Genomic DNA, 13,282 nt, shown 5'->3' on the forward strand with positions numbered 1-13,282 from the left:
TTTCTAAAAGTGGTATTTTCAAACACAGAATGTAAAAATCATCTTCACTGAAAGATGCATTTTATCATTCTGAGTTCAGGCATACTAAACTTTATTTTCCTACCTTGTTCATAGGGGTAGTTATAGTTATAAGATGTTATACGCAAACTCCCTATTCTATCCTATGGGAACAGGTAGCCTTGCAATAGTGAAAAACGAAATTGGTAGTATTTCACTATCAGGACATGCCACACACGCCAGGGCATGACCTACCTTTCACATACACCGCACCCTGCCCACAGGGGTACCTTGGGCCTACCTTAGGGGTGACTAACATGTAAGAAAAGGGAAGGTTAGGGCCTGGCACATGGGTGCACTTGCCAGGTCGACATAGCAGTACCAGACTGCACACAGGATCTGCAATGGCAGGCCTACAGTTACATTTACAGGCTACTTATGTGGTGTGGCACAATTAGTGCTGCAGCCCACTAGCAGCATTTGATTTACAGGCCCTGGGCGAACACAGTGCTGTACTAGGGAATGACTAGTAAATTAAATAGTCCAATCAGGGAATCACCAATCCATAACAATAAAGCACTTGCACTTTGGCACTAAACAGCAGTAGCACAGTGCCCAAAGCATCTAGACCAGCAACACGAAATCCAACACACAGCAAAAACACAGGAGGCAAAGGCAACAATACAGGGAAAACTCACGCCAAGGATGCCAGGTCTAACACTAATCACTCAGTAATCAGTTTCAGTGAGTCTGAGAGCAGGGTCTTCTCAAACCTGTAGTGCGCAGATGACAAAAACATACTAAGAAAAAATGTGAAAATCTGCACCTGCCAGTGTAAATTTAAACCTATTTATGAATGAGGATTTTCAAATTTCTGAAATTCACAAAGGCATCCAAGAGGACTCATAGAAACAGCTGCAGCTCCTAGAAAACCTAAGTGAATTCCTAATGTGTTCACTTGAAGTTATTTCCACATGCATATTTGTGCATGGTGTGCAACTGTACACGTAAAAGTTGTTTTGCATTAGTAAAGGTACACTTTGGTCTAAATAAATAAAAATTCTTTATGGGGAAAATATTTTTGGCTTTGGAAAAATCCATTCCTGTCACTCCCACTAGATTTGTGAGTGTTCACTGTGTATTCCTATCCATTAAAGTATTTCACTTCTACTTTTCTCACAAGCACACTCTGAGCGTTTCAACAAGGGGAATGGGGCAAGAAAATGTTTATGAACAGCCAAACCCTCACAAACTGATAGGTCTTGAAATGTCCTTTCCGTCCCTCTAGAGCCTGCAGACTATAATGTCTTAACTTGCAAAGAGCGTTAGGTGGTACAGCTCTCTCTTAGCACTGTTATAGCTTATGACGAGTCTCTGCCCTGCAGCATGTTCCACTAAGCCTACACTGTCATTCATGAAATCAGAACCCACCGAAAGTCCCAGGGGTGGAATTTGCATATGCAATGACATCACAACATCTTTGCACATTTTATGTCCAAGCATACACATCTAAGACAGCAGCTATCACTAACACAGGAGAGGGGAAGCCTTCCTTTAACTAAGCCCTAAGGAATTTGTTTACACTATCTCTCCTGTATAAAAATAAAATGTTGAGAACACTCCGATCGTCCCTGCCCAATGTGTTTGCACTCTCTCTCCTGTATAAAGAAAAAAGCACAGAACACTCTGATCGCCCCACCTAAAATTGACTCTGATGGTAGTTCATCCCTAAGTGGACATTTTAATGAACAAAAATGTTAGTTTCTTTAATTTTAAAGGTGGCCTAATGTGTGAATAACACAGGGACTTTTTTTCATGCCCTCAGACTTGGCACCACCACAATGGCGCCCACTGTCTGCAGCCTCAGTCTTGAGACTGATGACTATGGTGAATAGTGGAGAAGTGTGGCTCAATGGTTAGAGCGGCAGAGCCTGATGCAGAGGTCTGGCCCGGGACCAGGGTTCAATTCTCTGCCTCGGCGGGTCTTGGGCTCAAAATTCCACGGACCTGACAATTCTCGCCTCGGTGCCTATTCCAATCATGGAGTCCCACTCTGCAACTCTGGGCAATAGCTTGCTTAATCTCCACAACGGCCCCCACAACGCTAAGGATGCCTGGCCTCCTCCTTGGGGGTGCCCAGGAGTGGACACCTCACAGGGAAAGCCAGGATGGGTTCCACAGCGGTATTCGTACAAGCGCCTTGAGACCCTTGCGGGCGAGTAGTGCGCTATACAAGTATCAATTTACAATTTACTATGAAATGGGATCAGCACGGGTCCACATCTTTTTTAGTGCACATTCTCATTATTGAGGCTGCGGACTTGCCACAACCAAAGTGGCGCCACAAACCTGCAAAATCTGTAACAAGACTGAGTACCATAGAAGGAGTCCCAATACAGGTCCTTTACATATAGCAGGAGAACCCAGTTTTAGCTTGGGATCTGGGGGGGGGGGGGGCGGTGGGAGTGGGGGGCGGTGTGGGGGTTATTCTTCTGGTCTCTTAGCTGACTAATGTGTTTTTGTCTAAGGATCAGGGTGCACTTACACTACTTCCTTTTCGATGCCTTTTCATTTGTTTTCAGGACGCAAAACAAAATTTACTTGTGCAGCCAACCAATCTGATCCTGCCTTTTCAGTTCCAAGATGTGGACTGTAAATGGATAACAGGAACAGAACGCTCACTCGTACAATGGGAGGACTTCATTTTTAGGTCTGGCCTAGGCAGCACATGCTGTATCTACAATATGGGCTCAAAGCACTGCCCATCTTTTTCATTTGTTCCTCTTACTGCCATTTGTAAATGCCAGCTTTTGTTTGGTGAAGATGCATAGTAGTCCCTCCTTTTGGACTTTTGTATCTTCCCATGAGGACTACCCTTGTTACATGTGCTCGTACTCTTCATGTTATTTAGGATACATTGAGAGCACTCTTTTTTTTGTTGGCCTGCCTCTGCTCATGCTAAGTGTTCGTGTTTACTTCTTGGTCGCATGTTTTCTATGAATTGCTCCCGCACCGATTGTTCAACCAATTCTGTAAATGTTCAGAAGGGAGTTCAAAAATTGCTGTAGTAGGATCGGCATTTGTAATATGATCAGTATTTGTAATTTTGTTTCCGTTCCTATATGGTTTTGATTCGCCATTGAATAATTTTATTTGCTATAAGTTTCATTTTATTTGCTAAGATCGGCATGTTTTTGGGAAGACCGACGCCAAGACTTGAACCCGGTTCCCCATTCCCAAAGTCGCCAGCTCTATTTGGTATGCAACATCAATATCTTGAAAAGCAAACTTGACTTATTAGTTGGCTCTGTTTTGTTCTTTTGCTCAGATCGACATGCCTGCAGCTGTGCACTGCACTCAGCTGCTGATGGTTTCCCCCTCACACTTCCTGTAGCCTGGGGGTAGCTTGGGTGGCTCATATCCAGTGCACTTAAATCCCTCTGACTCGGAGGCTGAGCACACAACAAGCCAAATGTCTTAAGTTCCCCTCCCACCACTCAAAGAATGTCTTGTTTCTCTCAAACACAGCCCACCTCCCAGCAGCAAAGAGCATTGTGCAGGAACCCATGGCGGGGTTGGAAGGGTTCACGAAGAGCAGCCTCTTCAAAACCGCAGCACTGCTTCAAATACATCAAAAATTCAGGGTAACCAAGCACAGCCCAAGAGTGTGATAATTCAAAGTGTAATTTCTGGTCAAAGTGGAGCAAGGGCACACTGAAGCTTTAAATGTTGGGTGGGAATTCCATGCATATCCAGTGCCAAGGGACAGCAATCCAAGACCATGCACTATCACCCATTTTAAACTTTATAATCGTTAAAAAGCTTCCACATGTTAAAAGAATGAACTTTTTGGAGAGACTTTATCGATGATGTCTGTTGTATGATTTAGATGGCAAACATTTTCCAAGCTCTGGGCGGGCACGGGCTTTAACAGCCAAGCCAGATCCGTGGCTTGGCTCGCCCTGTTAATTTTTGGACTCGCCCACCTCTAGGTGCCACTGCCCCACATGTGAACATCTGCAGGTGACTAAGTGTGCTGGTTAGTAAGCAGTATTACCGGCATATTACAGTAAGGGTGTTCCCTTTCGCAAAACTGTTCATTGGAGTGTGGATGTCTCATATTGCCAAACTTTCCAGTGTTGCTGCTTTAACAAAAGAACCCAGAGGGAATGATTGCACCTACGAAGACATTTTTTTACCAAAACAAAACAGCAAATAAAACCGCTCTTTGATGCTGTTCTAGCGCTTTCCTCCCTCAGTAAAAGGCCTTTGATGCATACTGTGCTTTGTATTTTTGTGTGTAGTAGGTGCTCATACCACATTATGTTTCTTTTACAGTGTCTATCTCAGTAGGTATACACTTGGGATAACTGGCACTTGAGGGAAAATCCACCTAAAGTACTGACTTTTTTGGGGTAAAATTTTACTGTATATATCCAAAATTATGGAAAACTGCCCAAGGTTTCCTTGAAGATTTTTCCAGTCAGATGCTTCCTACTCGACGAGGAAATGGGACCTTCTAAAGTCACATACATTTTCCATAAACCTGTCTTCATGTCTGTATTATCCTCCGATGCATTTTTTTTTATAGCTTTATTTATTATTACAGCAACAGAATTACAACATACAGACAGTACACGTGCCATTCAACGACTGTAGGCATCAATTTCATCACAGTGATTTAGATTTCAAGTCCAAGAGCTAAGGTGTTGCATTTGTGTCCCATCGGGTCCAGCGCTCCAACCTCTACCATCCCCATCGCAGCCATCTATGGGACACCCAGTCTCACTATATTGGGGTATTTATTCCCTGTTCCTGTGCAATCTACCCCACTAAGTCTCACAATTTCGCTGGTTTTAGTTTGGGTTTTAGTCCGTCCCGACTTATGGTTTCCTTTGTCAACCTGTAACACTAAGACCGTAGATTGTTCACGGATGCCTTGTGACTAAAGATTCTATTAGATTGCTCGGTATTGCCATCCAGACCTGAAGGTTGCTTATGAATTCATCATGTCTAGGTATCAAGTCTAGTCTAGTCTATTTAATTTGTCCTACTTCTGCTATGGTCTACTCAGTCATGTCTCTAGACCGTACTCATACTTTGCATAGATCAACGGTTCTCCAGCTCCATCAGTAAGTAGCTCATTCACTCCAGGTTTTGAGTTTGCATTCTGGACTTGCAGTCCTCATTAAAAAAACAAGCATTGGCAAAGCCATTTGGCTGGCATTGGCCACCAGCCTTTTGGAGTTTCCAGCGCTTGTTTTTATCATAGTGTTTGATAAACGGTGGGGAAGCTACAAAATAGTTTTGGGGAAGCTACTGGGTCTCTCTTAATCTAAATAAAGATAGGCTAAAAGCGAAAATGTTATTGGTTACAAAAAACACGCTTTTTCAATATAGTCTGTGGCACTTCAGGACACTGTTTTGTGTACGATTGTGCACCTTGTGAAAAGACAGAATGCTGTCACTCACAATAGAATTAGCCAATGGAACCAGTGATCCATGCTGTATGCTGTATTGCGCGGAGGTAAAATGTGAGAGACACAATAACAGACCAGTGGATGAAGAAAGCTGGCTAAATATCACCATAAGTAAATTCCACTTATCATTTTAGTAAAATCTAAAAGTCCTGGCTAACGCCAGACCGGGCAAAAATTTCCGATATAAGTTCTACAATGCAAAACAAAACAAGCGAACTGGATGAGAATCTTGCATAGACCTGGGATACTTGAGAGCTCAACTTATAATGTGCGAAGTCCAAGGCCCTTGCTTCTTTCCCCATAGGGGACAGGACTAAACTACTGCTTCTCGCACTTGCCCAAGAAATATTCTTTAGGTGGCAAAGGAGAGCACTGGCAAACATGCTGCCCAGCACCCACGCTGCTCTACAACATAGCTTAAAGACATAGTCAAAGCTAATAGCTATGGCTAAAGATTTATGAGGTCCCAAAAGCGAGACCTATTGGCTATGCCAATGCTTGTTTTACTGAAACAGTCAAGATATACAAACAGGTTAACCCTTTCAACCTACCCAATACCTTTCAGTAAAGTAAACAGTTAAAAAAACAGTGAATTAATTTACACCAAAGCAACAAAAGCACTGTTTTCAAGTAAAAGTTCTAAACTCATGCTAAGTCTGGCACAAATCTATTCAGCATTTTTGCTCTTGCTGCAAGCACAACATCCTATTGGAGTGAAAATAAAATTAGAAAACACATTTTTTTGCCCACAATCCCCACTTTATATCTTTTCTACGTGCACAAAATTGCACTAAACATCATAGTTGCCAATTTTTGTGCAAATTGCAAACGGGGTCCAAAGTTATTTGCAAATCAAAAATGCTTTAAAAATGAAATTGTCGTGGCTGAACCAGAGCTACACAGCAGGGACTGTAAAAAACTAGGCCTGCTCATGATATGATTCAAGTAAATCAACAATCCTTAAATATTAGGTGAAATAATGCCACCATTCAGATAACCATTGCAAAGGAATAGTTGGATTATGAAACAAATCCCAAAGGAAAATAGAAAACCTACCTAATTACAGCCGATTTCATAAGCAAAATATACATAAAGCAAAACAGGGCAACAATGTAAAAGCTGGTAATAATAATCGGATCAGCAAGAACCAAACCTTTAATGCATTATATATACGATTACTCTTAATCTGATGCAAGGGATTAGCAAAGCCAACAATACCATAGTCTGTAAATATAGGATATATTTAAAGACTTTAAAAGGCCGCGCAATTTGGCTGATTTGGTATACTTTGCTTTGCTCACGACTCCAACTCTGTGGGTAGGATTAATATTAAAATGTAAATCACAATATTTGAGAGAAAAAAATAGACATTGTGAGCATAAAATTATCAAAATTCAACACTGTCACACTCACTTGTAACAAAGAATTTTTTGGTGAAAGTGCAGCTGTCAAAGGCAGCAATTTTTTCTTGCAACGCGACAACAAGAATTCTAAAACAGGAAAGAAAAAAAGAATCAAACATTAGTAACATTACATCTTGCACGAGTACAGATATAGACCAATGTGCAAAGCAATGGCAGAAATGATAAAATACATGTCATCTATGATAGTGTGTGAAGGAACAGCAACCTAGCCAGTGCTTTCAGGGCAAGGTGCGAATCCACAATGAATAGTGTGCATTGTAGCAGAGGCAAGCATGGAAAACACATTTACAGGCAGCATTTTATCGTCAATTAAACACGTAGGACAGAATTGTTGTATATTATTCCAGGAACACCGCTTTAGAATGATAAACCAGTACAAAGGAAAATAATCGCCGACTACAGAATGAAAACAACGATTGCAGTCAAAGGTTTAAGACAGTGGTTCTCAACCTTATGACTTCTGAGTACCATCAATTAATCATTATTGGAACACGTCCAACCCCAGACACCCCCCCTCCACACCCCACCCCTGCCAAATCATTATTGGAATCCGGAGAACCCCTCGCTGAATCAAGACTGCTAGTGGAGGGTCCCAAGCATTGTAGATAATCTGAACCGCAAATACACACATTATACATTTTATTTAATTTGCAAACACATATACATTTTAAAAAATCTAAATTTTAATAAGAAGGTTGGAGCTTTTCTAAATTCAATAGAGGCCACTCATCATCCATACTATGTTATGTCTGATACACTTGCACTGCTCCCACAAATCTGTCTGAGCATACAAATTTAAGTTTTAGTTTCCAATTTCAAATTCCTTCACATATACAGTACATTTCCAAATTTTCAACTGTACATTTAGCTTCTCTATTTATATACACTTTATTAATCTATTAATACTATTTAATTTTTATAAGTAGTTGCGGTCCCCCTAAGGAGGTTTCACGGGCCCCCATGGGTCCCAGGAACCACAGATTGGGAACCATTGGCTTAGGACAATTGCTCCTTTGGTATATTTTTGGGAGGAGGGTGGCTCCTCTTTATAACCACTGGCCTATTTTGCAACAAACAAAAAAACATAAGTAATAAAAGACTAACGAGTGTTTCCAGAAAGGCTCACATGTTGGGAGAAAAATCCCAGAGAAAATATATCAGAAGAAGAGCAAACAAACACTGGAAAGGAAAATGGCCAGTGATTCAGTGAACTTGGAAGAGCCGGATGCAGATTGGAGCAGACGCAGGAAAGAAAAAAAACAAGTATTAGAAAAACCAGTAGGTCTAGGCTACAACTGCAGATGCCCAGATGGATGCAGGCACTCCTCCATTCGTCCATGAACTCAATCACCTGTACTCAGTTACTCATCCGCACACTCATACATACATATGTTCATCCACCCATTGACTCATTCTTCACTTAATCCACTTGCCAGTGCAAAACACTATACACACAAATTCAGCAAACTACAAAGATGCACTTTCAATTATCAGCCAGATTTATTAGCTTTGCTTTGTTTTTGCAGGAGTGTGAGAGGGCTGTCAGTGGTCTGAGACTGCTACTCTGTGAGGGGTGTAAGAGTGGTGTTGGTAATTATTGGGTTTGCTTCTCCACTATAAGGGGTTTAAAAAAACTATGCTCACGTTTTTGTTGAGGTCATGGCTAATGGAAAGTTGTGCATTTATCTTACAATGGACAAGTCTTACTCTTGAAGCCGCATAGCTGCAATTAATTGTTCCTAGGCTGAATCATTTTTCTCCACTGAAAGCCTTCATGGTCTACCCTGCCTAATGAGGATGCCAAAGATTGGAGGTTTGGGGGAACATTAATGACACAGACTGTCCTTTTATTTACTTTGAGAGCAGTGACCGCTGACAGACCGCTGCCACCACCAACTCCTCTTCACCAGACCCTCACCCTCTCCCACTGATCACTGCCTTCCACATCATATGCACAACCAGTTGCATTTACTGGCTGCCCCAAGCACCAGTTACACTAAAGGGCAGACTTTCAGCCCCCTCCTCTAGTACCATGTAATGCTTGCAGAAACTAGGCTTTTGCTTATGCCTCCCAAGAATAGCTACACAGCAGTCAGCTCTCTCTGCCTTAAGCCGGTGCTAGTGCATCAACCCTGAAGACACTCCAGCTCCTCTACAGGTGTGTACACATAATGCGCAAGTTACTTTCACGCGATGGCCACATGGGCGGCAAAGTAAGCTTGATGGGAGCAGCAGGTTTGCCACTAGGCAGTGTGACTATATTCCAAACATGCCCCGAGCTTCAACTGAAGAGCCCTAGATAAACCAACATAGTGCAATACAGACATTACGCACTACAGGCTCAAATTTGTCAAGAGGAGCTTTTTACCTCTGTTATTCAGGGACCATCTTGCTGCTGGACCCGAACTGAGCAGCAGGTACACCTCTAACACTTGACTCTTATGATAGTGAAGTAGATCAGTCCACGGCTTACTAAGGGAGGTGGAGTTGGTTAGAACCTCAGAACTATGCAAAGCACAAAATACCACAAATCAATGCCCAACCAATGCTTTTGCTTTCAAAAAAGAAAAATTAGTTACATTCATATACAACTAAATACCTACACGAAATTACAAATGTACACAATGAAAACCAGATTAATCTAGACCCTCCACAACTAGAGATTTCTGTAGGAAGTTCTGCAAATATTAAAACAATGCAAAGCTTATCCCATGGTAACTGTCAAAGATTATCTGAGAATCGAAGCTGACAAGGGTCACTTGGTGGCTTTTGTACTGCGGGACTTTTGGGCTGCTTTTGACCCTATGAACCATGACTTTCTGATCTCTAGGTTGTCAGAGGTAAGTGTTAGAAGCAGGGCACCAAGTTAGTATAAATCCTAATTAGAGGATAGGGTGCTGGCCATCTACCTCCCACCTTGTACGTTCAAGGCGGTCGGTCAGGGGGTCCCCTCAGGGATCAGCACTGAGTCAGACATTATTGAATATCTATCTGTGATTCTTTTCTGTCAGGTACTCTGGGACATTTCCAAACATAGCTTGAAATAGCTGTGTGCCCGCGCACCAAGAGCCAGGCCACTGCTCAAAAACAAGCACTGGCAAAGCCAATAGGTCTTGCCAATATTTTTTGGAAATGTTGTACAACAGAGTGGCTGGTGGTCAGAGGAAGTGAGGTAAAGGAGAGTGGTGTGGAGTGTCGTAAAGTGGAGTGTTATGGAGTGTCTTTTAGTGGCGTACACTAGAGTTGAGTGTCGTGGAGAGGAGTGGAGTGTCATGGAGTAGCGTACAGTATTGTGGAGTGTCACGGAGGGAGTGGAGTGTATTAGAGTGGAAGGGCAAAGAGTTGAGTGGCATAGAGTTGAGTACAGTGTCAGAGTTGAGTAGTGTTAGAGTGTCGTGGAGTGTCGTGGAGTGGAGTGGAGTGGTGTAGAGGGTGTTGCGAACAGTGGAGAACAGTGTTGTAGAGTACCATAGAGATGAGTGGAGCAGTGTGTCATAGAATAGAGTAGAGTAAAAAGGCATGGAGTGGCACAGAGGGATTTGCGTAGAGCGTTGTAGAGTGGAGCGGTGTTATACAATGGCACAGAGTGGAGTACAGTGCTGTAGAGTGGAGAGGCATAAAGTGAAGTAGTGTGTCAGGGGAGCAGAGATTAATGGAGTACAGATTCAGAGTGGAGGTGGAGTATTGTAGAGTGGAGCATCGCGGAGTGTTGTAGAGTGTAGTGTACAAGAGTAGAGTAGAGTGTCCTAGAGTGAAGTGGCGTAGAGTACAGTGGCGTAGAGTGGACTGGTTTTGAGTAAAGTGGTGTAGAGTGCATTAATGTACAGTGCAGCGACAGTAGTGTAGAGTGCAGTGGGATGGCATTGAGTTGAGTGGCGCAGAGTAGAGTGCAGTGGCATAGAGTGCAGTCATGCAGAGTAGACTGTCAGAGTGCGGGGTCATAGAGTGTAGTAGAGTGGAGTAGTGTGGCATAGAGTGAAGCGATGTAAAGTACAGTGGTGCAGAGTAGACTGGTGTAGAGTGCCTTGGTTTTGAGTAAAGTGGTGTAGAGTGCATTCACGTTGAGTGAAGTGACGTAGCGTAAAGTGCAGTGGCATAGCGTAGAGCAGTGCAGAGTAGATTACAGTGGCGTATTGAGCAATGGCGCAGAGTGGAGCTGAGTGGCATAGAGTGAAGTGGCATAGAGTAGAGTGGTGAAGAGTAGAGTGGCGTGGTGCAGGGTAGAGTGCAATGGCGTAGAGTGCAGTATGGTGGCATAGAGTTGAGTGGTTCAGAGCCAGAGTAGAGTGCAGTGGCATAGAGCACAGTCACGCAGAGTAGAGAGGTGCAGAGAGCAATGACAGAGTACAGTGATGCAGAGTAGAATAGAGTGGTGCAGAGTCCACTGACGTAGAGTGCATTGGTGTAGAGTGACATAGCGTGCAGCGGTGCAGAGTGCAGTGGCATAGAGCAGAAGTTTGTAGAGTATAGTGGTGTAAAGTGAAGTGGTGCAAAGAAGTTGGAGTAAGTGCAGTGGCGTAGGGTGCACTGGTTTTGAGTAAACTGGTGTAGAGTGAATTGGCGTAGAGTGCATTGGTTTAAAGTATAGCGGCATAACAGACTGCAGAGGCGTAAAGTGCAGTGGCGTGGAGTAGACTGCAGTGGCGTAGAGTAGATTGTCTCAATGTAGAGTGGAGTGGTGCAAGGTAGAGCACAGAGGCACAGAGAAGAGTGGTACAGCAGGGAGTGAAGTGGTGCAGAGTGGAGTAGAGTGGCATAGATTGCAGTGGCATAGGGTAGATTGTTTCAGAGTTGAGTGAAGTGGTGTAGGGTGGAGTGGTGCAGGGTAGAGTGCAGTGGCATAGAGTGGAGTGATGCAGTGTAGAGTGAAGTAGAGTGCATTAGTATAGAGTAGAGTGGTGCAGTGGCGCAGAGTACAGTGGCATAGAGTGCATCCACGTAGCGTGCAGTAGAGTGGCATAGAGTGCAGTCATGAAGGGTAGAGTGTCAGAGTGCAGTGTCAGAGTGTAGTGGCCTTCAGTAGAGCGGTGCAGAGAGCAATGACGTAGCGTACATTGGTGCAGAGTAGAATAGAGTGGCACAGAGTACAGTGGTTTAGAGTAGTGTTGCAAGGGAGAGTGCAGTGGCGTAGAGTGAAGTGGCACAGAGTAGAGTGGTGTAGAGTGCTGTGGCACAGAGTAGAGTGGTGTAGCATGCAGTGACACAGAGTAGAGTGATGTAGAGTGCAGTGGCACAGAGTACAGTGGCGTAAGGAAAATTGTTCTAGAGTAGAGGGGAGTGGAGTGGTGCAGGTTAGAGTATAGTGGTGCAGTGTAGAGTGCAATGGAGTAGAGTGGCATAGAGTAGGGTGGTGCAGCATTGATTGCAGTTGTGTAGAGTGGAGTCGCGAAGAGTGGCGCAAAGTTCAGTGTCAAAGAGTGCAGAGGCGTAGATTGTTTCAGAGTACAGTGAAGTAACGTAGAGTGGAGTGGTGCAGGGTAGAGTGGAGAGGTATACAGTAGCAGCATTGAGTGCAGTTTGCAGAGTGGAGTGGTGTACAGTGGTGTGGGCTAGACTGGAGTGGTGTAAAGTGCAGTGGCGATGAGTGCATTGGTGCATGTAGGGCGAAGCAGAGTGCACTGGCATAGAGTACAGTGGTGCAGAGTCGAGTAAAGAGGCATAGAGTGAAGTGGCATACTGTGCAGTGTCAGAGTGCAGTGGTGCACAGTAGATTATAGTGGCGTAGAGTGCAGTGGCAGAGTGCAGTAGAGTGGTGCGGAGTAGAGTGCAGTGGCATTGACTTGAGTGGCGTAGAGTGGCATGGAAGTCAATGCAGAGAATGCAGTGCTGCAGAGTAAAGTGTCACAGAGTAAAGTGATGTAGAGTGCAATGGTGTAGATTGGAGTGGCGTAGAGTGCAGCTGCGTAGAGTGTATTGGTTTTGAGTACTGCAGTGTAGAATGCAGTGGCTTACAGTGGTGTGGTGTGGATTGGTCTAGAGTAGAATAGATTGCAGTGGCATAGAGTAGATTGTTTCAGAGTAGAGTGAAGTGGTATAGAGTGAAGCAGTATAGAGCACTGTCGTAGAGTGCAGTGGAGCAGAGTGTGGCTTACAGTGGATTGGCGTAGAGTACAGTAGCGTACAGTGGAGTGCGGCAGAGTAGAGGGGCGGAGAGTTCAGTGGCGAAGTGAGCAGTGTTACAGAGCAGAGTGATATAGAGTGAAGTAGCATAGAGTGGAGTGGTGCAGAGAAGAGTAGAGTGGGGCAGAGAAGAGTGGAGTTGGGCAGGGCAGAGTACAGTGGCTTATAGTGGACTGAGGCAGAATAGAGTGGTGTAGAGTGCATTGACATACATTTGAGTGGTGCAGTGGTGTCGAATACAGTCATGCAGAGTAGAGTGTC

General features: G+C 43.9%; 1 protein-coding gene across 4 annotated transcripts in view; it reads right to left on the reverse strand.

Moving 5' to 3' along the window:
• Window positions 1-13,282, reverse strand: part of BCAS3 (BCAS3 microtubule associated cell migration factor) — a 3,636,180-nt gene that overhangs the window by 2,811,788 nt on the left and 811,110 nt on the right. For all 4 annotated transcript variants that reach the window (XM_085649432.1, XM_085649434.1, XM_085649433.1 and 1 more), the window contains exon 9: window positions 6,891-6,967. In XM_085649432.1, coding sequence (XP_085505558.1) covers window positions 6,891-6,967 — 77 coding nt within the window. The remainder of the gene's footprint in view (window positions 1-6,890; window positions 6,968-13,282) is intronic.

The sequence above is a fragment of the Triturus cristatus genome, chromosome 3_2 (genome assembly GCF_964204655.1).
Source record: "Triturus cristatus chromosome 3_2, aTriCri1.1, whole genome shotgun sequence".
In the NCBI taxonomy this organism is placed as follows: domain Eukaryota; kingdom Metazoa; phylum Chordata; class Amphibia; order Caudata; family Salamandridae; genus Triturus; species Triturus cristatus.